Source organism: Centruroides vittatus, unplaced genomic scaffold (genome assembly GCF_030686945.1).
Source record: "Centruroides vittatus isolate TY-2023 unplaced genomic scaffold, ASM3068694v2 contig_559, whole genome shotgun sequence".
NCBI classification, from domain to species: Eukaryota; Metazoa; Arthropoda; class Arachnida; order Scorpiones; family Buthidae; genus Centruroides; species Centruroides vittatus.
The window spans coordinates 186,286-210,137 of record NW_027122332.1 but is presented as its reverse complement, the minus strand read 5'-3'; the positions used below and the strand labels follow the sequence as shown (position 1 = coordinate 210,137).

Below are 23,852 nucleotides of genomic sequence, written 5' to 3'. Positions count from 1 at the left end.
GGTTTCTGGTACCTAGTGTTTACCTGGTCTCAACAAATACAAATCTTAATATGACTACCAAAAAGCACGTATACGAAAGATTGGAATTGCCAAATTGTTAGATGTTCACAAAGAGGTGGAAACAATTCAGTTTTGTTGAAGCATTTTCCGGTTTACTTATTGTTGAATATGCTACATTTATATATATATACACAATAAGACCCCGCTTAACGCTGATTCGATATAACGCGGTCTGCTCGAAGCCTAAAAAAAAGCTCGAAATTTACGCCGATTCAAATTATCGCGGATTTTCGTCGATTCGTATATACGCAAACCAATCAGAAAAATATGACAATTCGTCGTAGCGCTGTACTTCCCTTAAATCTGTTTTTGTGCAATTTTGGAAAAAATATAGCATCATGGATGCCATAGGCCAGGGGTGGCCAACAAGTCGATCGCGATGCCAATTTTGGTCGATCGCTCGCGATGTCTTGACTTAATGTGTTAGGCCAGGAACAGATATGCGTAAAATTCGGCGTAAAATCTAGCATAAAACAGAAAGCGTGAAAATTTTTCTGAAATTTTGGCTGAAACAGAACTGAAAAAAGAGTAGAGCATGTCTCTACTTTTTACGCCGTAAAATTTTTACGCCAAAATTCCTCCAATAAAGAGAAGTCTTTTCTGTGACGTCAAAGTAGACACGTGCTTTTTATTCTAACAATGGCGGCAATGAGGGTTAAGCCTACAATTGTGACGATCTCGAAAAAACAAAAAATAAATGAAATAGAAGAGTTTATCTAATCCGTTCGACCACATCAGTGTCATATATAAACACACTGTATTTAAACAACGTTTATGGATGGCTATAGGTGCAAAATTTCAAACAACAGGTAGGTCTAGTAGAATCGATATATAGGGCTAGTATTTGGATCACACGTTCTTTATTTGAATTCGGAATATAAGTCTATTAATTTAAATTTTCTATATTATAGCAGAGGCAGCGGAGAAAAAATGGAAGGTACAAAGGGATAGATATATGAGAGGAAAAAATTAATAAAATGTAGCAGTGTTAGTGGCAGTGGTGTTTCCTATTCGGCCAGAATTTTTGTGTCTGTGTTCTGGCATAAAAGCATAAAACAGAAACTGAACCGAAAGCTGATTTCTGATTCAGTTTTCTGCCAAACAATTTTACGCATGTGTGTTCCAGGCCTTACATTTGTAACTGAACGCAACGCGTGAACGTAACGCGCAAAAGCAACAATATGCATGCAGTTATGACTGGACTCGTAGAAAACAGCCATTTAAGCTTGAATATTTGATACTGTCATGCGGTAGCTTCTTTTCTTTAGTATTAACAATATTAATATTATTAATCAATATTATTTATCCACGGTGACAACGTTCAGTTTCAATTTTTCATTTGTTTAAGATGTAAGTACCTGTTCTTTATGTTTTAAATTAAATTATGGCTTTTCTTACCTATCTATTTATTTGATAAGTGAGCGTTTTCGGCAACAGACCTCTATATTTTTGAATTTTTGGAAATACGTCAATTGAGAAAAATATCCCAGTATCACCAAATGTAGCGAATATATTTATTCCTGTTTCGGAACTACATACCTGTGTGAATCGGCATTTTCATACGTAAAGCTAACGAAGACTAAACAACATTCTGTCCTGACTGATTCCCATACTGAAGAATCATTATTATTATCTTTGTCAGGATATACACCTAATTATGTTTTCTTGGTAAGAGACGTGCAAACTCAGCCCTCCCATTAATGTAACGTAATAAAATAAATTCTAAATCTGTCTTTATCAGTAGCTAATTTGAATTAATAAATATTGTTAATAATTACTCATGTTGTTTTAATTCCCCCGAACGTGAGTATTTTGGCCCGTTAAATAATTACGTTGATTTTTACGTAGGTAGATATACAGGGTGTTTTAGTACAAAGAGCACTCCCGCGAACTATTGATAGATTAGCAAAAAATAAGTCTAAAAATCTTATATCATTCTTCCGTGATAAATTTTCCTCGCCAAAAAAAAAAAAAAAAAAATTGCGAAAGTAAAATCTTATAATCAAATTATCAGCCGTACTGTGCAGTTTTATAACAACTTTTTCAAGTTTACAAACAAATAGTACCACAATTTATACATTGTAATTGATTTAAAAAATTATATTATATTTTAAGTTAATAAAAATCTAGAAAGTGTCGAAAAATCGAATTTTTTTAGGTGCCGCCTGTACGGAATGAACTCGTAACTGCAAATATCAAAAGTTGGGTCTGAAAATTTATTTTCTTTATGAGCCTATTTCTTGAAAACTTAATAAGTGACTTAAAAAATAAAAAATAGTTTTGAACATATATTATCCTTATCTACCCATAGCTCGCGGGAGTGCACCTCGTACTGAAGCACAGTGTATAAATATAGTATGTATTTCACACCCCCCTCGCCACTTAGACTATGCCTACGACAACATGTCGATCGCGACACATTTTTACGATAAAAAGTAGATCTTATGTACACAAAAGTTGGCCACCCCTGCCATAGGCAATATCGACTTCGCTTGGCAAGAACTAACTGATAAATGCACGAACGGAGTGTGGAAGAAGTTATGGCTGAAAGTATCCAAGAATTCTCAACGAGAAGAGCCTATCGCTGTATTGTTAGGTTGACCAAATTGTCAACCTAATCGACACAGCAGGACTAGGTGATGTAGACGAGCAGGGAGGGTATCGAGGAGTTACTGCAGGTTGAAAGCCTTACCAACGAAACTACGACTTTCAAGAACCGACAGAACAAGGAATTCGTATAGAACTGGAGAATAGTGATTCTGAATACGAAGAACCCAGACAATTTCTTTACAGATTTCCTTAGTAAAAGTTTGGTAACGATAACCGAAATCGTTGATCAAATTGTAGCGAATGATCCACTTTGAAATGAGTGCAAAAGCAAAACGAGGCGTTTTAGATGCATCTTCCGCTATCGACATTTGCTTAAGGAAAGAAAAAAAAACGACAAATGAAACTACACGACTTTATCGCAAAAAACAAGAATTTTAGAAAAACCAGGACCTTCATCACGAAAAATGAACTTTACATTTTTGTGTGCATATGTTTGTGTGTTATTTAACATATTATTATGCAAATTAATATAAAAATAACTTAAAATTAACGTAAAATCTGTTTATTTTTGGTCGCGTGTTTCCCCTTTTCCTATTTACTCCATGTTAAAATGACCTCGTTTAACGCTGTTTCGTTTAGCGCTTTCTCGTCTAGGAATGCATCCCCCCGTTAAACGGGTCTTACTGTATATAATATGTAGAATTTTTTTGTAGTCAGATATTAAACAAAACTGAAAGAATTATTTAAAAAAACTTACCAATGTATCTAAAGTTATTTTAACAGTAACTTTGTAAGAAAATTTTTGTATATTATATACATAATATATTTTTAATAGACCTACGTTTATCCAAATATAACTGATCAAATGGCCATTTTATATATCTTTAAATATTATTCTACTCTCTAGTTAATATTATAACAATGAGTTAAGCTGTTTAATTATTTTACCCCTATTTTAATTACGTCACAAGATTCGATACATTGTTTACTTACATCGCAATCATTAAAATACTCATTCAAACCGATCTCGAGTAAACCGGAAGTAAACTGAATAACAAAAATAACTTACCATGTAAACTATTTCCGGATAAATAGCTTCCGTAATGACCCCCCTCTGTGTGGTGACGTATTCCACCATTTCGTGCAGCGCCGCCCTCTTCACTTCCTTCCATTTTAGATCGCTCAATGGGTCAATGACAAAGTCGAACAAAACACAACACTGTCGAATCTTCTGAATGAATAAATCCTCCCTTTCGGCAGGTACGGCATCTAACAGACGAAAATTATTTCAATTTTGACTATTCAAAATGGCATAAAAAGCTACAATTAGCTACAACCTTCGAGACTTTGAAACTCGTCTCCCAGCTCTTTATTCAAAAAAACAGTACATCGGTGTTGAGAAATATTAATTTTCTTATTTCTTACGCACTTTGAATATAGGTATGCTGCTTCTGGACACTGAATAACACGGCGACTAGAAAACATTCTGACCGATACACACAAAGTTTAGTTCGTGATTCTTTATGCCAGGTTGCATGATCTCAGCGTTATTTGCAACATGCTTCCGAATACATTAATGCGTTATCCGCTCTCGTTGCTGAATAAAATTATTCATTTTACGCAGTTCTACGACAAAAGCAATTTAATTAACCCATTAGAAATACCTCGGAAATGCATAATTAACATAAGTTATGGATGATTTTAACTGGAGATAATAAGACAAATTGACTATTTATTATAACAAGAAAACGAAGTTTAAAGTCAGTACCTGTACATCAAGCATTCATCTCTTGATAATAAAAGTTATATAATATATAAACCTTATGAAATACGGGTAATTGTCAACATTGAGAAAACAAACGATCTTTGATCTATGACCAGCAATTGATTATTAATTCGCTAAATATATATGTATACTATGTACTGTACATATAAAATGTTATGATTGACTAATGGAAACACAAACTATAATGTAATATATAGTGGGTGATCGGTTAACGAACATAATCCGTTCCAAGACTTTGTTCGCTATCCGAATTGCTCGTTAAACGATTATCGATTTACCATAGGTTTTTATGGGAATTTGATTAATTCGTTTTGGAGACCCCAAAAAATAAAAACAAATTATACTTTCTTACTACGTTTATTTATATGTAATAATAAAAAAACATATATACAGTCTTGCATTTTTATTAGTCATGTTTTTTCCGTTTGTAGTGGTTAATGAATCTGTCTAATGTCGATTGCTTTTCTCTTTCCTTCAGGATTTTTCTGAGGTAATTACAATCAAACCTGTTTTTGTGCGGGGGATAGGGACCGCATAAAAGAAAATGCATAAAAAAAAATCGCGCGAAACTTCACGAGTGGCTATAAAAAATAGTTTTCGCAACACAATTAAAAAAATATTTTTTATGCGGTGAATAGGGACCGCATAAAAAAAGTCTCACGTAGAAAATAACTCGAAACCGTACGAAATAACTAAGAATTGCTTTTTTAACTCATTGGGCCTTTTTCTGCAACACCTAATGGGGAAAAAAAATCCTCTAAGAATTTTAATTTTTATATTAATTAATTATTTCCACTTAAATACGAATCTAACATTAAAAAGTTAAAAATAATCGTTAAATAATGATTTTATTTGATAAATATAGCTGCAGGAAGTGTTATTTCATTTAACAAGGCGTGAAATTTCACACCTGCAGTCTAAAGCAGGAGGGGAGCTAACTTACCGCATCTGTTCAAATATAACATAATATTTATGGTTTTTATGCTATTAAAATAAGAGGGGACCGAAATAAACCTATGAGAAAAAAATTTTACTGAATAAAAAATGAAAAAACCTGCTGATGTCATAGAAAACAACCAATAGAGTTTTTAAAAATTTTACAGGAGTCAATTATGTTCCAATTTGATTGAAATTTTCATATACCGCACAAAAAAAATCGCACAGAAAAAGACCGCACAAAAACAGGTTTGACTGTAATAGCATTGTAATTGTAGATCCCTAGGCCTATTAACCTCAACCTGGTTTGGATGCCATTCTAAGATCTTTGTTCTGACATCCTCCCATTTCTTCAAAACATTTTTAATAGCAGACGTCGGTATTAATCCTCTTTTTCAGAAGAAAACATATCTCGCCAAATTTCTTAGTGTTTTTCATTCAAGAGTTCTTGGCGTTCTTCTGTCGTCAGATCAGTTTCGAGTTATTTCTCAGATGTAATTTTTGTTACTCCTTTAGCTGCTTGAGTTTTCTTGATTGTACTGTATCTTTCTTAGATAAGATTGAACTGCAGCCATACTGTCCAGCAACATCAGACATCTTCTGCCCACTCTCTACCTTTGCTATTATACTCTCACCTTTTGGAAATAAAAACAGACACGAAACTTAACGAGTGTCCGCCCGACAGTCTCGCGAATACTATAAAAGAATTGTTTCTGTCAGAAAAATAAAAGGCTGGAATTACAAGGGAGTATTTCAAAGGAGGAGGAATACTATCTGATCAGTATATACCGGATTGAGCGTCGATGTCGACATCTCCCGCACTCCGAAAAGTTTCGAATTGTTGCCTGAAGACAAGGGAAGACCAATCAGTATTCATTATTTTACATTGCTTCTTGTGTTTGTACTGTGAAGTGTTCATTGTCGGAATGTAAAAATATTTCGCAAAAGTGTTTGTTGTCCGATTTGTTCGTTAACCGATCAACCCACTGTATATTATTCTGTTAAAATATCATTATAAATGATATAGCAGGTATTTTATACTTCAGTTTGATATACCCTCATTAAGTAAAGAATTTACCAAATAAACAAAGTGATAAAATATCCATTCAAGACATTCAATAAATTAATTTTGACATCTTTCGTTGTAAATCTCAAAATACTTTATTACACTCAATACTCAAAAGCTAAAACAGCATTGGTTTATAAGAGTCGGACTAGTTAAATGATCATTGTGTCTAAATTTCTGACCCAGCATTATCAAAATATCACCAGTCCGCTCCCATAATCCAAAAACAAAATATTGAAAAAGTACAATTACTCATGTTGATTAATCACAGATATGAAAGTATGAATTAAAATGAGTCAAATTATAAGGATGTTTTCAACAATTTTCAAAACCACAATAAAAGCAGCAAAATTCATAATAATATAAGATCAATCAATTTCCATTTAACTTGCTCCTTGAATATTTGTGGCAAAAAAAATTCTGAAATTTAGTCTCTTCATTTATATAACTACATATAACAGTTGTGTACATATAATATTAACTATAATTTATATAACTATTTTGAATTTTTGAAAAAATAAAAGTTTATCTAATTTTTTTATACTTTATGACAGTACTAAATGTCATCTTTACTTCCTCTAAGTTGTTTTTTTTAGTGCTTTGATTTAGCATCCAAATTTAGGAAAATATCCTGGATTTTTCCTTTTGGATGAAATCATTTACTTGAATAAGCAACGATTTTTAATTATTATTAATGTTACTTTTATAATCACTATGTTTTAGGATGCTTTCAGATTGCCAAAATAAGCATCAATTGTTTATCATCCTTGTTTTTCTTAGAATACAAAAATTATTTTTTTCCATGATAATAGTTGATGCTATATTATGCTTTTTTTTCTTTTTCTAAATTTTATTAATATTTCTAATCACATCAATATATATTTTTTCTTAACAAAACTTAAAAATTTTTCAGTCAGTAATTCTGTAATCCTTTGTATTAATATTTAACAAAACAATCTTTGAAATTTTGATATCATATATTCCAAATTTTCCATTAATCAATTTTTGGGCTGCAATTTGAAAAAATTGTAGACCCATAAATTCCCACTGTCATCCATCTGTCCATCTAAAGAACAGAGTTAAATGAAATCCAAGAAGGATATGAAAAGCTTAGGAGCAGGAGACCCTGATTAACTATATATGGAACTTCCAATGCAAACCGGAAGTCACGTTATTTCAATTCAAAAATTTCCCGTAAAGGAGTTCGATAATAGTCGGCATGATTCTATTGCTAACAGAAAAGTATGATATACAGAGGCAAGAGAGACAGTACTAATTTGAGGTAAAGAGCATATATTTTACATTAAATAAATTAAAAATATGATCAAAAATTGCAGCCTGGCATTGTGACAATAAATAATTGCTTGTCTTATTTAAGTTTTATTTCTTAATAACCCAGGATTTACCAGGATAACCCAGATTTCTTTATAACCTTATCCTGGATAAAGTATCATACAGTCCTAGTGTGAAAAGCAGGTAATCAAGGTCTCTACTCCATGATTGTAAGGTGTCAGAGACATCAATTACTTGTCACTTCACAAAACTTGAAATGTCAACTGTGACATAAAACCTGCCAAATTTACACATGCACATATTCTGTGAAATATGAAAGCAAAGATGTAAAACAGGGGTCTCAAACTGTGGCCCACAGACTGGATATAGCCCATAAAGGCTTCATATCTAGCCTGCAGCATTGCTGATTTCTTTTCTAAAAATCAATGTTTCTAACATCTTGTGAGAATTAAAACAGAAAAATTTCAAACATCTAATGGTTTATGAAAGTCATAAAGACCTGACAACAAAATGGCCTTTGTTAGAACCTTTCTTTAAAATTATAGTATGTTTTGGTTTACCGAGTAATATTGAGTAAAGCCAGTGTCTGATATATATATATATATTTGACTGGCTCTTTGCTGTGTTTGAGACCCTGATGTAAATGTTTGAAGCTTGTTAGAATTTCTTCTGTCACAAACATCAATGACAATAAACATGTAATGGGCAAATCACTGTCCCCTTTGAATCAACATGTATTTATTATATTCACATGACCACCATAAACTTTGTGCTTTTCCTCCTCTTGGAGGCATTGTGCCATGGCACAATGAGTTTGTGAAACTCTGTCATAGATACCTGATTTAATAAGTATTATAAATTATAAAAAAGTATTATAAATTTTCAATCAAATTTTTTTATTGAACTTTTTATTCTAGCATGAATATAAAAAATGTTAAGGGTAACTCTTAGCACACACAACAGCCAAATGAAATTTGAACCAACACAAATAATGAAATCAGGACAGGTAGTGAAAGACAGAAGTGTTCCTAGATAATCAAAGTTGGTGTCCCATTCAGTCCAAAAAATTCTTGATGGATGACAAATCAGAAACTGGGCAGGGCCAAGGAAATGTGGCAACATAACAGACACGTTTCTGACAAACCCCAGTTGTGTGAAGCTGAGCATTATTTTGCTGAAAAATGGTTGTTTGCAGTCTTGCCACAAGAACAAAGAATTTACAGAGCATATGGCTGTGCTAGCAACACCCTTCACACTATTACTAGGAGTGATCAAATGTAAATGCATGGTTAAAGCACTCATTAGTGGTTCTCAGCACTAACACAGCAGTTACTCATTCCCAGACAGATCCAAAATTCATCAATAAAGACAATACACTATTAGTTCATAACAGTCCTCGCTTTTCTGTAAACAAGCTAACAATGTTAATGGTAGGATGCATAACAGTTTCAATAAATGCAAATGTACCTCTGCTAGTCACATACCTGTGGTAGAAGAAGAGATCAGGGGCTGTATTCTGGTCACCGTCTCTGGTCTGTCATCTCTCACAAGTGACCGGCTTGTGAGAGATGACAGACCAGAGACGGTGACCAGAATACAGCTCCAGGTTCTCAAGTGAGGCTTTCATCAGTCTCTAAATGTTGGACAGAGAATTGTTACAGCTGTCCATGTTTATTTTGGGATCAGACTTTCATCTTCCTGATAGTCTGTCAAAGGCACTAGAGCCAGCCCACCACATATATATGGCCTGACACATCCACTGCTCCCAACACCTGCTCACAATCAGGTTAGAACAGTCTGGATGATGAAGAGTTTGCAAAATGACCATTCTGCTTCCCTTAGCTTAATAATGCAGCCTTTGTCAAACTCTGTCATCCGCATTGTATCTTTGTGTATCTCAGGCATGCCTGACATTCAAAGATCTCCAAACAATAGATACACTGAAAATTCTGAATTAAGGCATTCTGATAGTATTATCTGAAATGCAATTGAACCACAACTATAATCACTTAAATACTTAACTAAGGAACAGCCATACTAAGTCAAGTTTTGCAGGAATTGGACATAAACTTCTGGATGCATAACTTTTTTGCCAATGAGTTTATCTACTTTGGCATGCAGATATAAAAATTTTTGCCCCCTACCCTAGAAATTTTCACTAAGAAAAAGCAATGTTTTAAAAATCCATTGACATCTATTGTCAAATGCAGACAAAATATGGAAAATGCTGCCTATTCCTCCAGCACATGTACTGTACAGTACATATGAAGCCACTATTAAAAAAAAAAGTAAAACAAGTGTGGCTGACTTTTCATGGACTAACTGATCAAGATGGCATCACAATCTAGGTAACTAAAACTATATTTGAGTAAATTCATCAAGACTGGGACATTTGTCAAAATAACTAAGATTTTGTATGTTAAGTGTTGATTCCATGCACAATATATCATCCATAATTACTAATATGTAAAAGTATCCATTGGTAAGTACTCAAAGCAGTTGATATTGGAAATAAAAAATGATAGTTAAGTGTCTTTAATCCCTTATACTTTCCAGATGTGTCAGATCATCATATTTTTTTTTAGGTGCATGACAGAAAATCTCACAACACATGGATTTTATTCAGATGAAGAGTCACAGGAGAAAATTCATAAAGGCCTACCACCCATCCAGAAGGCTTCTTTTCTGCTCGAACTCAGGTACAGTACTACCCAAGAGATTGACCTGCATTATATATATATTATATACCTAGGAAACTACATCAAAAAGTAATGCCGCATTTTCTGTAATATTAAGTATGGTTAGTGTGTAAAATATTAGCAATTACTTATTGAACCACTTTCATATAAGATTGCAAGAAAACAATAATCCAGTTTGGAATATTTTGTGCTCTTTTTATCTTTTTAAATCAATTTCTATGAAGCTGTGCATTAGGGTAAATGGAAACTTTTTGTGTGTAACAAAGTATTTTTTTGACATAGAAAGCTTTCAATATTTTAATTGCAAGATGTTACTTTTACAGAAAAAGTTTACACATCAAAACAAATTATTTCAAATGGTTATAAAATTATGAAACAAAATGTAAGATTTTCAATAAACTAATCTGACATTAAAGAAAATATGAGACAAAAATCATTATATCACTTTATTAAAAGCAAACTTAAAAATGGATTTTAAAAAAATGACAAAAATAATACGATTAACAAGTTTTTAACAGGGAAAAGAATTACAAAAAATTTTATAACAAACAGATTAATTAGACCGGGCTAATTAGATTCTTCACTTTTTCTTTCTTTTATTTACTTATATTTTTTATTTAATTTAATTTGTTCAAACAACAAAAGAAGTAAGCTGAAAACAAAAATGTTAATTATTATTTGACATCCACAAAATGTTTTGATGTTGTACAGTAAATATGGAAAGATGACAATTCAACAAAAAGATGACACAAATTCTGAAATGCTTCAGTTATATTTAATGCATCAGACTTTAAATTAAGTTCTACTTTCTCTGATATTTCTTCAGAAGAATCTGTTAAATTGTCCTGTTCTTTCTTGGTCCTTTCTATAGTTTCATCAGAGACAGTTCCAAGGCACTTTAGAAGAAGATTTTTCAATTTCTGTTCCCTCTGCTTTTCTCATCTATTTTTTGGAGCCAATAATTTATTAAAACAATAAATGTAGTTATCATTAGTGTCAAACAGTTTTAATTTTACAAACTTCACAAATAAATTTTGCACACTTTCAACACAGTAACCAATTGATGTAGTTGGCAAAACTGTATTCAATCTCAAATTCTGTTTCTCATTACCATCAAAAGAATCATTTGAAGTAACATGTTCAGATGATGAAACCGATATATCAGGATTTTCATATACAACTTTCCTCAAACCTATAATTAATTCTACCCTTTTGTCTAAATTCTGAGAATTAAGGAAAAAATGACTTATGCCATTTTCAGTGTTGGCACAATTCTGTTCATAAGGCACATTGTGGGACTTAGAGTCTACAGTTACATCAGTACTATTATCATTTTCACAATCTGAAGAAACACTAATTACAACTGGCTGAACTTTAGGTAATAATTTTGAGCATAACTGTAGAAATGATGAAAGTTCAGCCGGCATTAATATATCACAGTATTTGGCTAATGCATTGCTTATTTTTGTCAGAAGATCCGGAAGATACTCCATTTTTGTCTCTGGATATGTTTCCAATGAAACAATATTCAGCAGAAACTCTATTAAAATACAGAGTTCATGAACTGTAGGTGTTTCAGCACCAACATATTGTACAGATCTTTCCATTTCAATTGTTTGCTCACCAGATTTAATACAGGCTACTTGAAAAATTCTTGCTAAATACTCCCATAAATAATATGGTTCAAATGTTCCAAATAATAAATTTGCTGTTTTAATTAACTCAGAACTACTTTTAGATTCCTTGGATTTATTATTTTGGCTTGACCAATTATTGTTTTCTTTATACAAAGATTGAAACACTTCTATTAATATTTCATCCAAAATAACTGAACTAATTTCAGGTCTATCTAACAAACTAATAAGAAGACAATAACTCCATAAAACTGGAGATCCAGAAAGCGATCCAGGTAAATTTAAATGATTTTCTGGACTATCAAAACACATTTTAACAACTTGTAACAAATAATCTTTAGAATATTTTTCGAAGTAAGTATTGCTTTCATTTTCTTCAATATTTTCTATTTGTGCTGAAGTTTGATCTGATGTTGGAGAAACATTGCAAGTCACATTATTACCCAATAGCCATCCAAATAATCTCCTATTTAATGACATCCCTCCTTAGAACAACAGTAACAGCAGATGTTACAATTTTTACCATATCAAAAGAAACCAATTGACTATTATATACAGGGAAGACTAATAAAGGTAAGTCTAAAGCACAATGCTGGACAAGTATACTGCTATCTTGTAAAGAGGAACAAATTGCATGAACCATTGTATCTATATCTGTTCCAATTATATATAATTGATCTTCCATAGTTAATTTCTTGTTAAAATGAGATGCTATAAAACAAATTGCTTCATCAACAATTGATCTATCCTTTCATAGTAGTCAGATCCTTCTTCTAAACCAGGCAAAACACCTGTAAGAAAGTCATTTAAACCAGGTCGCAACCTTTGTCCAAGAGGAACAAAATGTGTTTCATAAATAGTTAATAGAACTGGTTTAACATTCATGGCAGCATGTCCCAACAAAGGAAATAAGCCAGCACTTATTTAATTTTCCAAGAGCAGAAATTAAATCTGTCCATTCACTTGTATATTCAAAACTTTGTCAACCGCTTTGTCAACTGCTGTAACATAAGATCTATATCTGCTATCCGAGAATAAATCATATTCTTCTAAAGCATTGCCATTTTATAAAAGGCACTTTTATATTATAGAGTGTAATGAAACACATTGAAATAAATTAATTTTATGTTAACATGCATGTTTTTTCTTTCAGATCAATGTTAATCATTATTATCACAGATATACTTAAATTATAAAACAATTTTTTCCTGTGCTTTTAAATCAATCTAAATTCAATCTTCAGAATCTCGAGACATTTCAAAAATATTGTAACAAATTACTAAAGTATTTAACCTTGACAAATTAAAAATTATAAAGTTAAAATAAAACAATCTAAAATATTTAATGATTAAATGATTCAAGACAGTCTTCCATGAGCACATTCAAATAATCAAATCTACTTTGTTAAAATTACAGATTTTATTAAACACCAAAAATATTATTATAAAAATAAAATTATTAAATTATAACAAGTTTTAGTATTTTTTTCTTCAACTCTTTCTGTCCTGTGGACACTAAGTGGCCTCTTTTAGCAAGCCCATTATGAGTTCAATCAGCCCACAATGGGGCCTGCTGGGTGGTGAGGGACAGGAACCAACATATCTGGATGAATTGCTGAGAAAAATTCCTGGGAATTTTTTGACCCATCCAGATTCAATCCCAGGTCCCCCAGAGTGATAGACTGCCACCTTGACTGCTCAACCATCCAGCTGTTGAAGTTTTAGTATTATAAAAGCTATAGTTGATATCACTTATTACAACCATCTTAGGATGCAGTTAAGATAATAAAAATATTTAATTACTATTAATTGGGTAAAATTTTCTTTTCATTTTTTAAAAATTATAGTGTATACTATTCATATGGAACAGCTCATAAGTAAATACAGTAATCTTCTGAATATAACCTACACTAGCAAATATCCTGCATATGCAAAGCTAAAACAACAATCTTTGTTTTAGCTTTGCATTCACATGAAATTTTAAATTGAAACTGTTCTATTCTAAAATCAGTATTTAGGTCTAAACCAGTATCCTGGGGATAAAGTTTGCATATGTCAAAAATGTTTGAGTCAATTAAAGTGTGTAAATTGTTTTAACATTTACACTAAATTTGTTGACATATTAAATTATACTGATGTATGTTAATATAATTTTTAAAAAGATTGCATTTATTAGTAAAAGAGAAACTGTAATGATTAGCCCAAATTATTAAGTTAATTCTAATTACTAAAATATTTATGAGTCATTAATGTAAATACTTCTAAGTCAGATTATTTAATAAATTAATCTCAAGTCTAAAAATAAATCTGGAAAGATTATTATTTCCAGATTATTTTTAGACTAAAGCAGGAACTATTCCAAAAAAAAAAAAAAAATGTTGAATAATTATGCAACAATATTTAATTTTTAAATTTCTATTTCTGTTGAATTCAACTAAAATACTAGCATTTTTTGAACTATATGAAGATACTTAAAGAGTGTAACTTTCAACCCAGGTAATATTGAAATCTAAACTCTATACTTAAGATTTACAGTTCTTTCCTTATGAAAGTATTTTAAATTAATTTTGCATCCATCTATTTTTTATCTACAATATATATTTATATATATATCTATTCATCTATTTTCTATTTATTATTATTTCTTTTAATTAACATAGATTCACTTATGAGACCATCCATGACCCATCGAGTCACTTACTACTTAAAATTTATAAAGAACAGAAGATACTGCAATAGATAATAGCATTTTATAGATGTATAATGTCTCCACATATCTTATTTTATAGATTTCTCCTTAAAATAAACCTTGAATCATCTACTCTCATACTCTCATATTCACACCTGGGAACAAGGTGAGAGCTAATGCCCTAACTCATGGCTTAGAGAGCCTTTTCTGAAATAGACACTGAGTGACACTATATGAACTCAGCATGCACATTGGGGATAACACTCATGCTCTACTATTATTATTTGTTTTTATATTTTTTAAGATTTTCATTTATTTGTATCTTCAAATGTCAACTATCAACATTTGAAATATTTATTCTAGAATGTTTTAAAAATTTTTGTTCTATTCAAATGCAATTGATATTTCATTTCTATTTTTTCCCATGGAAGATCGGTAGAATATGGGTACATATTGGTCTAAGGGTTTAGAAGCATTTAGAAGACAAACAGATAGCCATTCTATTTGATATATATAAATAATAAATTTTAAATAATTAAAACTCACATTATCTATCTAAGTTATAACCAAATTTTATAGTTATCTACTACCCTATCCATGACCCATTGGGTTGCCTAGTACTTGAAGTTTAGAGAGAATGCAAGGTAAGTTCAGTATTGCACCAAAATTAACTTACCGGACATTTCATATAATGAGTAATTATTTATTGCGACATTGTCACAATGCTGGGCTGCAATTTTTAATCATATTCTTAATTTATTTAATTTAAAATATATGTTCTCCATCTCAAATTAGTCTTTCTTGTCTCTGTACATCATATTTTTTTCTGTTAGCAATAGAGTCGTGCCAGTCATCTATGTAACTCTATTCAAGGAAAAAATTTTGAATTGAATTGACATGACTTTTAGTCTAAACCAGAAGTTTGTATATATAGTTAATCAGAGCCTCCTGCCCCTAAGCTTTCCACATCTGATCTTGACTTTCATCTATGTAACACTATTCTCAAGATTAAGAAAGGACACACAGACAACAATGGAAATTCATAGATATATCACTCATAAACTCATAAAACCAAACCAGCTGGTGTTTGTTTTATGAGTGATATATTTATACAAACCCAATTTTTAAACTATATTAAATGGAAATTTATAGGTCTACAATTTTTTCAAATTGCATTCCAATTATAAGACAGTAATCAGCTACTTTAAAAAGTGACATTGTTGGCAGAAAACATGGCAACAACACAATAATCTGTTGCCCAATTTTAACAGAACTTGTTATATTTTGTTTCTATTTTTGTTTGGGGTATAGGATTCTTAAAAATGTAGCAGTATTTTGCATCTTTTCTTTTGTATTTAATTACAGCCAACCAAACAATCTTGGGCTTTTAATAGTATACAGATTATATATTTATTATTACAGAATCTAAAAATAATCTCTTACCTTTAATAAGAGGAAGTTTTTGCAGTTCTCTATTTTTGCTAACATTAAATCTTGATGAATTTTGTCTTTTATCTCGCTTGATATGAGGAGGACCAGTAAACTTTATTTTGGTCAGTTGTGTTGGAGGAGGTGCATTATTTGCTTTATTATCTTGATTGTTACTTATCTTATTCACCTAAACAAAAAAAATTGATTTTACAAAATTTTAAATAATATAATAAAGCTATTTAATTTTATTTTTAATGTTTACATATAATTTATAATCACTAATTTTTAAATTTAATGGACAAAGAATCTATCAAATTTTAAATTATATAGATGAACCACTGATGTTTTACTGAAAATTCACCCATTTATTTTATTTATTCTGTATAAATTTAAGTAATGTTCATTTAAATATTAATAAACCTGTATTAATAGCTTTGTATTACTATAAATTTCTTTTGTCAATATATATAACTTAATAAAAAAAACATACATTTCAAATTTTAAAATGTTTGTTATCTTAATTTTGAAAATTACTGTACTTAACAAATACAATAGACTCTCATTAATTCAAACTTACAGAGTCTGAATTAAAAGGAGACCAGTTATGGATGCTACAGAACAAAAACAAAATTCTCCTCTAACAAATAAATCTAATTCTAAATTACCAATATAATTTCCTTACCAATTATAAATCTTCCTACCAGTAAAATTTCTTGAATATTTTCCTATTTATTACAATGCAATTTCATTCACTTAAACAGCCCTTATTTGTTAAATGAATTACAAATGCACCATCCCACGGAATAATTATCCAACCACCACCACCTTACTCTACAGCTTTAACTCCTTTTGAAGATTCTTATGTGCCCCCCATGTTTAGCAAACTGTATCAGAATTTATCTATCAGTCTGCCCAAACTTTCATTCATTTTTTTATCTTTAGATGAAATTATTTCCAGATGTTGAAACAACTGTCTTTTGAGGTATTTTCCTCTGTTCTTTCTATTTTCACTGTATTTTGATTTATTTCACAACAATATGTATTGAAATGAGCTACTACAGCCAAATTAGGATAATTATACTTTATTTCTCTTACATTTTCAGTTAATCTTTTCTTTAACTTTCTTTTTATTTCTCCAACATATCTGTACTTTTCTAAACAACTACATTGGAAAGAGTATACAATATTCATTTTATCAAATATACTAGTGGGTATTTTTTCATTATTTGGTCTTAATAATTTGGTAGTTTGTTCTGGAATTAAGGTGATGCCTTCATTCTTAACAATGGTCTTTATCTTACCTTACATTCCTAAAATATTTGATAACTTAACATATTATTATTTCTCTCAATTTCTGATTGATTTCTTGTGTTTTCATTTAACCATTTACTTAGTAATAAGTATGGATATTGATTTAACATGAACATATCCATTGTTGATTTGATCTCTTCCTCCTGTTTCTCTGTTTTAGTTGTTCTATTTTTAAATTTTTTGATATGCACTTTAAAAACATTTCTTTTTATTGAAATTGAAACAGATGAACAGTAGTTTATCACTTTTGGTAGTGTGATAACTATTGAAAAAATCAATTTCACTTATGCTAGCTATTTTAATATCTATAAGTTTCACGACAAATTCTACCAATCTTGGGCCTACGCATGTGCGACATTGGCATTCCTTCCCTGTGTGTAATATACTTTGTCAAAGTAAAAATAAGTTCAGTTGCAGTTTGTTAAACGTAAGAGGAAGCAACGTAACTAGGGGCACATAAGAACCTTCAAGAGGAGTTAAAGCTGTTGAGTGAAATGATGTTGACTGGATAATTGCCCTGTGGGATAGTGTATTGGTAATTCGTTTAATGAATAAGGGCTGTTTAAGTGAATGAAATTGCATTCAAGAAATTTTACTGGCAGGAAGATTTCTAATTGGTAAGGAAATTATATCAGTAATTTAGAATTAATTAAATTTGTTGATGTTACAGGAAGAATTTAAAAAATAGCAGTTTAAAAGTCTATTCCAAAAATGTTGAAAGAAATATGTGGGTATATTAAAATATAAAATTGTAAATATAATTTTTAATTTTTAAAGATATATTTTTAAAACTTGTAATTAAAAAAAAAAGGTAATGTCTGTTGAGGAGAGGCATTGGTCCAAAATGCTGAAATGTAGTGGCATACAGGATTGCAAGAAATTAAATATGTTTCAATCTGAAACTGTGTATTTCTCTTCCCTCAGTATAACAAATCCTAGTTTATAAGAATGTCCAAAGTTGACAAAAGTATAAGTAATTAAGGACAAGAAGCATGTATCATCTCTTCATGTGATATTGATTCAGAAATAATTATTTTGTATTTAATTAATATTACACTATTTTAAAACAAACTAATTCTTTACCTCTTCACAACTGTCGGCATTTTCTTTAGCATTTCCATTTTTACTCAAAGAGGAAATCGTTTTTCCGGGTAACTGTTACAAGAAAAAAAGCTCACATTTTAATTTAATAGATTAATTTCTATATCTATTGTTTTTAACTTTATACAAAATATTACAACTTCATAAAAATTAAATTTTACAGTTTAGTACAGATTTTAATAAAAAACAAAATAAATAAATATTTTAAAAATCTTTTAATAGCTTTTTTTAAGGTAGATGAATGGTTTCAGCAGTAAAAGCATCAACCTACTGCTCCGAAAGATCTGGATTGGAGTCCAGATAAATCTGCAAAAATTTTTATGGGAAGTTTGACCCAGATACAGTATGTTGAACTGTGTCCTTCACCATCTGCTTGTCCTATTGCAAACTGAATTCAAAATGGGCATGAATATAAGAATCACTTAATGCCCAACTAATAGAAACAGAAAAAAGAAAAAAGTTGATCTTGTTTCATAATTTATTAGCTCATTGTAAAATTAATTACAGTAACGACCCATAACACTTACCATGCTTAATTTTTAGCTATAAATCTATTTTGTGATGTTAGTTATTTTGTTCTATTTTCACTGATGTTATTGGATAAATATCAACGAAAATAAAGAAAAAATATATAGTGAAGTAAATAAAGCTACTATTTATTATTACTTATAATTAATTTATGCTTTCTTTTATTATGTTGTATTAGCTTAATTAATAAAAAGATAATAAATATATACAAAATTACAGCAATTTTTATTTCCACAATACTGAAATATTAATATTTTGTAAATTTTCGTAACTAAAAAATATATCAGTAGAATTATCAATAAAATTCAATCTCATCATCATATCTCTATTTTATTTACTTTTCTTTGTTCTATTTATAAATGTAGAAAAAAATCAAACATTATCTTTATTTCATTGATTATTTGAGATAAAATGAAATGATATGTTTTTACAGAATGCAGATTAAGGATCAATTTTTTTGCTGACTTATTCTTATAATTTGCACACAGAGCATGATGCAATAGTTTTAACATGTCTATATGGAAGTACATGAAATTCCAAGAATTTGAAGGATTTGTTACCTATAATACATTATAATAAAACATTATAGCATATTTTTTATTTTTATATATTTCCTTATCAAATTTTTACAACTTATTTCATAATTTTTGTGAAATAAGTTACAGAAATTTTATAAATTATTTTATAAAGGAAATACATCACAAAATGTAAATCATATCCTTCAATTTAAGGCTATTAGATTTGTTCCACTTATAAATCTCTCTCTAATTTTTCTTAAAGTAAGAAATAAATAAATCTAAAAATATTATGATTTAAAAATTTATTCTCTCTTATAAATGTTATAAAATCATCTCTCGTCTTTATAAAATAAAATCTTTTGTAAAGAGAGCGATAAAATGATGTAGAAAGGAACCCTTTTTCTAAATTCACTACTTAAATACAATTACCGTATTTTACGGACTATAAGACGCTACGGACTATAAGAGGCACCTGAATTTTGGAGGCAATTTTTCGAAGAAAAAAGTGCATCTTATAGTCCGTAAAACACGGTAATTGACATTACTGATTATATTTAACTAAAGCTGAGAATTATTTATTTTCAGATTTAATTAAATATTTATTATTAAAATATTTTTTACAGAGATATTTTTTATTTGAATACTACTGACAACGGAAAATTAAGTAGTTTTCTTTTATATATAAAGGAAATTTTATATATATATTAGAATCTACTTATTGTAATCTGTAATCTTGAATACTCATTGTTTACAATTATCTGATGTAATTAAAATTAGCATATCCCAAAACAAAGTTAAAACACACTTACCATACTTCCATGTAAATAAAAAGCATGACATTTTTAAAACATGTATCCTGCTTCACTTGTTAGAGCATATCTCACATATAAGAGCATGCTCTTGTATGTGCCAGCTTGTTTTGGCTTATAACAGCACTGCACTGTTGTGTCAATGTAAATGTACATATACTGATATAGTAACTATTTACTGACAAAAATAAAAAGTCACGATTAAAAAAAATGCTTCCAATACTATAAGAGTTTTTTTTTTTTAAACTAATGAATGTTTTTAGGTACTTTGTGGAATATAATGTTAATTTCAGCCCATCTATAAGAGCATGCTCTTATGTGCATGGAAGTACAGTACAAAATTTCACTTATTGTTATCAAGGCTTTAAATTTAGTTATCATTATCTTCAGATAAATAGATATAAAAATATCTATTTATTCTGTTCTGACCTGTCTTTGCAAGCTATCATCCTGAATATGTGGCTGGCAATGCACAATTGTTATTGGTTATCATTATCAAGTCTTAGCCAATATGCAATTAGCTTTAATAAGTAAATAACAATCATTTAAAATCATCATTTGTTTTGCTATCATTTCTTATCAACTCAACTAGCATTTAGCTAGTTCTGTTGTTAAAGACTGCAGAAAACAATGGATGTATTACTACTAATTATTAAAAATAATAAATCTTCAAGTTATACATTTTTTAATCATTAAGACAAAAAAACAATGCTAAATATGTTAAAGTAGTTACTGATTAACTGGGATTAACTTATTTAGCATTGTATTTTGTCTCGATAAATGCAGTATGAGTAACTAATATGGACACTTTTTAATTTTTTTAATATGTCCTTTTTACTGTTAGAATAAATAAAATCAAAATTCTCACTAGCAATAGTCTTATTTAATTTCCTCACTTAATGATATCAGTCAGTTATCATCATTGGTATATGTAAATGCCAAAATGATTATAATGAATAGATTCTATTATAAATATGTTTAGTAATGCTATTTACTTTTTATACTATATGTAATCCATAACAATCATTTCATATAAAAATTTTCAATGGTTTATGATAAGTTTAATTCAATTATTCATAATGCTGGATTGCTATTCTAATAATAATTGTGATATCTTGGTAAGCAAGAGTTGTGAATTTGACTTCATCTCCAGATTGATCTTTTCTTTCAGCATATTCTAAATTAATACAATTCTAATTATTAAATTTAACCAATAAGCATTCATGTACTACTAAAAAAAAAGTGAATAGTAACTGCTTAACTTCTAAATTTAACTCTTGATCTTTGGTTATGAATATGACCATAAGTGAGTTACTGATTTGATTTAAGATCAAATTCATTTTTAATCAATGATAAGATTCTTCTGAAATATGAAATTTAGTTTATATCATGAACTAATTCAAAAAGAGTATTTATCTTATAATATGTTTATAATTTTTGGTTTGTTGTTCAGTATCTTTTATAAAGAGAACAAAAAATACATATATAAGAGAACAAAATAAATAAATAAATAAATAAATAAATATATATATATATATATAATACACCTCGTCATAACGCTGCTCACTATACCGCGCACTCAGTTATAGCGCGGGTGATGTTTGCGACGTGATAAGCTCAAACACGTTTATACAGGTCCGTGCGGCGTTAGTGAGTAGTGCATTTTCTTGTTACTGCGTATTGAGTAATTGTGTATGTATTGAGTTCCTGCATGTATTTTGAATAGTGTTTAATTATTGTATGCATGAGTAAAAGAAAACCTTACAGTGTGAAAGAAAGAAAACCTTGACATTATTGCTACAGTAAAGAGTGGAGTTTCGAAAGCAAACATAAGAAGAGAATACAGCATACCTGAAGGAACAAAGGGGTTGGATGGCAGAAGAGACAAAACTGAAATCATTTGTTGATAAGCTTGACCAAGATGCTGGGCTTACTCGAAAAAAGACAAGACTTGGAAAAAATCGAAATGTTGACGATTGCCTCTATGCATGGTTTGTGCAAAAAAGAAGTGAAGGTATTCCCATATCTGGAACTGCTTTAAAGTTGCAGGCTGAAAAATTCCATGTAAGCTTCAAAGCAGAAGGAGATTTTAAGGCTTCTGGCAGTTGGTTGTGGCATTGGCAAAACGACATGGCATCTTCAAAATTTCCATTTCTGGTAAAGCAAAGTCTAGTGATATCGAAGGCACTGCAGAATTTTCCAAACAGTTCACAATTTCCATTAAGAAAGAAGGGTATACTGATGCACAAGTTTATAACTGTGATTAGACATTTATTTACGTACCTTATGTACAGTACAGTACTTATTAAGATGTATAACTATGTTACGTGAATTTTAATAAAACACTTAATAAATTGGTTTTTTTTATTAAAATACATAATATGTATGTAGTTGAGATGTTTCAGTACATAGCTCAAATCGTTCTGAGTAAATTTATTGTGTCGCCACTGCTCAGTATAACGCGGTTTACCTTATAACACGGGTGTTGTTTCCTGCCCGACATGCGTGTTATATCAGGGGTTCACTGTATATATATATTCAAGGATTTTGATTCTGTAATTGAATTCAACTGATCATCATAACAATTAAAAAAGTCTGTTTTTTAAATGTTTATATTTTTATTTACAAAATTTAGGGATAGACTTCAAACAATTAGCAATACTTCTTAAGAATAAAATAATGATAAAATAAACAAAATTAAATAATTGTTAGAAAAATATCATAGTGTATCATTGCTCAACTCTAGAAGGATTCACATTTATCTTCTCCAGGTTATCAGAAGGCTTTTGATAGGAAAATCATCACCAATGTATCAAGTGATAAAATTTTGTAGTAGTTTGAGCAATGAATATAATATAATTATGCATTGAGTTGCAAAGTCTTTAAGAGCAATATCAAGAATTTGCCACTCCTATAGTTTCATTTACCAGACGCTTTGATTAAATCATTATTATGCTGTTACTATTACTTTCCTGGCTGTTATGTATACTTAACAAGGGAAAGTACTGGAATCGTGTCAAATTTGACCTTCAAAGTTTTTTGCAAATCTGTCATGTTTTAAGACCTCCTGAATCCAAAAAAGTCAAAAACAGGCAAAAAAAATTCCATGAGTGAGTGAGTGAGTGAGTGAGTGTGTGTGTTGGTATCTTTTTGCTTAATATCTCAGAATGGGGTAAAGACTAAGTAACGAAATTTGGCATGGTGGTGTGTATATGAGGGACATTGATGCTATTAAAGTTTGGTGGTTAAAGGTAAGGGGATGGATAAAGGGATAAAGATAAAAAGAGTCATATGTATCTCCAGTAGGTGTCAGTGTGGTCAGACTTAATGACAATTTTACTCGTTACTAGCATTTATACTTTTTTTTTTATAAAACCCATCCTTTGCCCTCAAAATTAAGCTTTTTGCCATTTTATAGTAATTAAAAATGTAAAAAGTTTTT

At 30.0% G+C, this 23,852-nt stretch overlaps 1 protein-coding gene across 1 annotated transcript in view; it reads right to left on the bottom strand.

Annotated features, from left to right (window-relative positions):
- Positions 1–23,852, bottom strand: part of LOC136978861 (serine/threonine-protein phosphatase 2A 56 kDa regulatory subunit gamma isoform-like) — an 82,917-nt gene that overhangs the window by 19,438 nt on the left and 39,627 nt on the right. Inside the window, 3 exon segments of the mRNA XM_067274679.1 lie at positions 3,680–3,879; positions 16,156–16,330; positions 18,538–18,609. Coding sequence (XP_067130780.1) covers positions 3,680–3,879; positions 16,156–16,330; positions 18,538–18,609 — 447 coding nt within the window.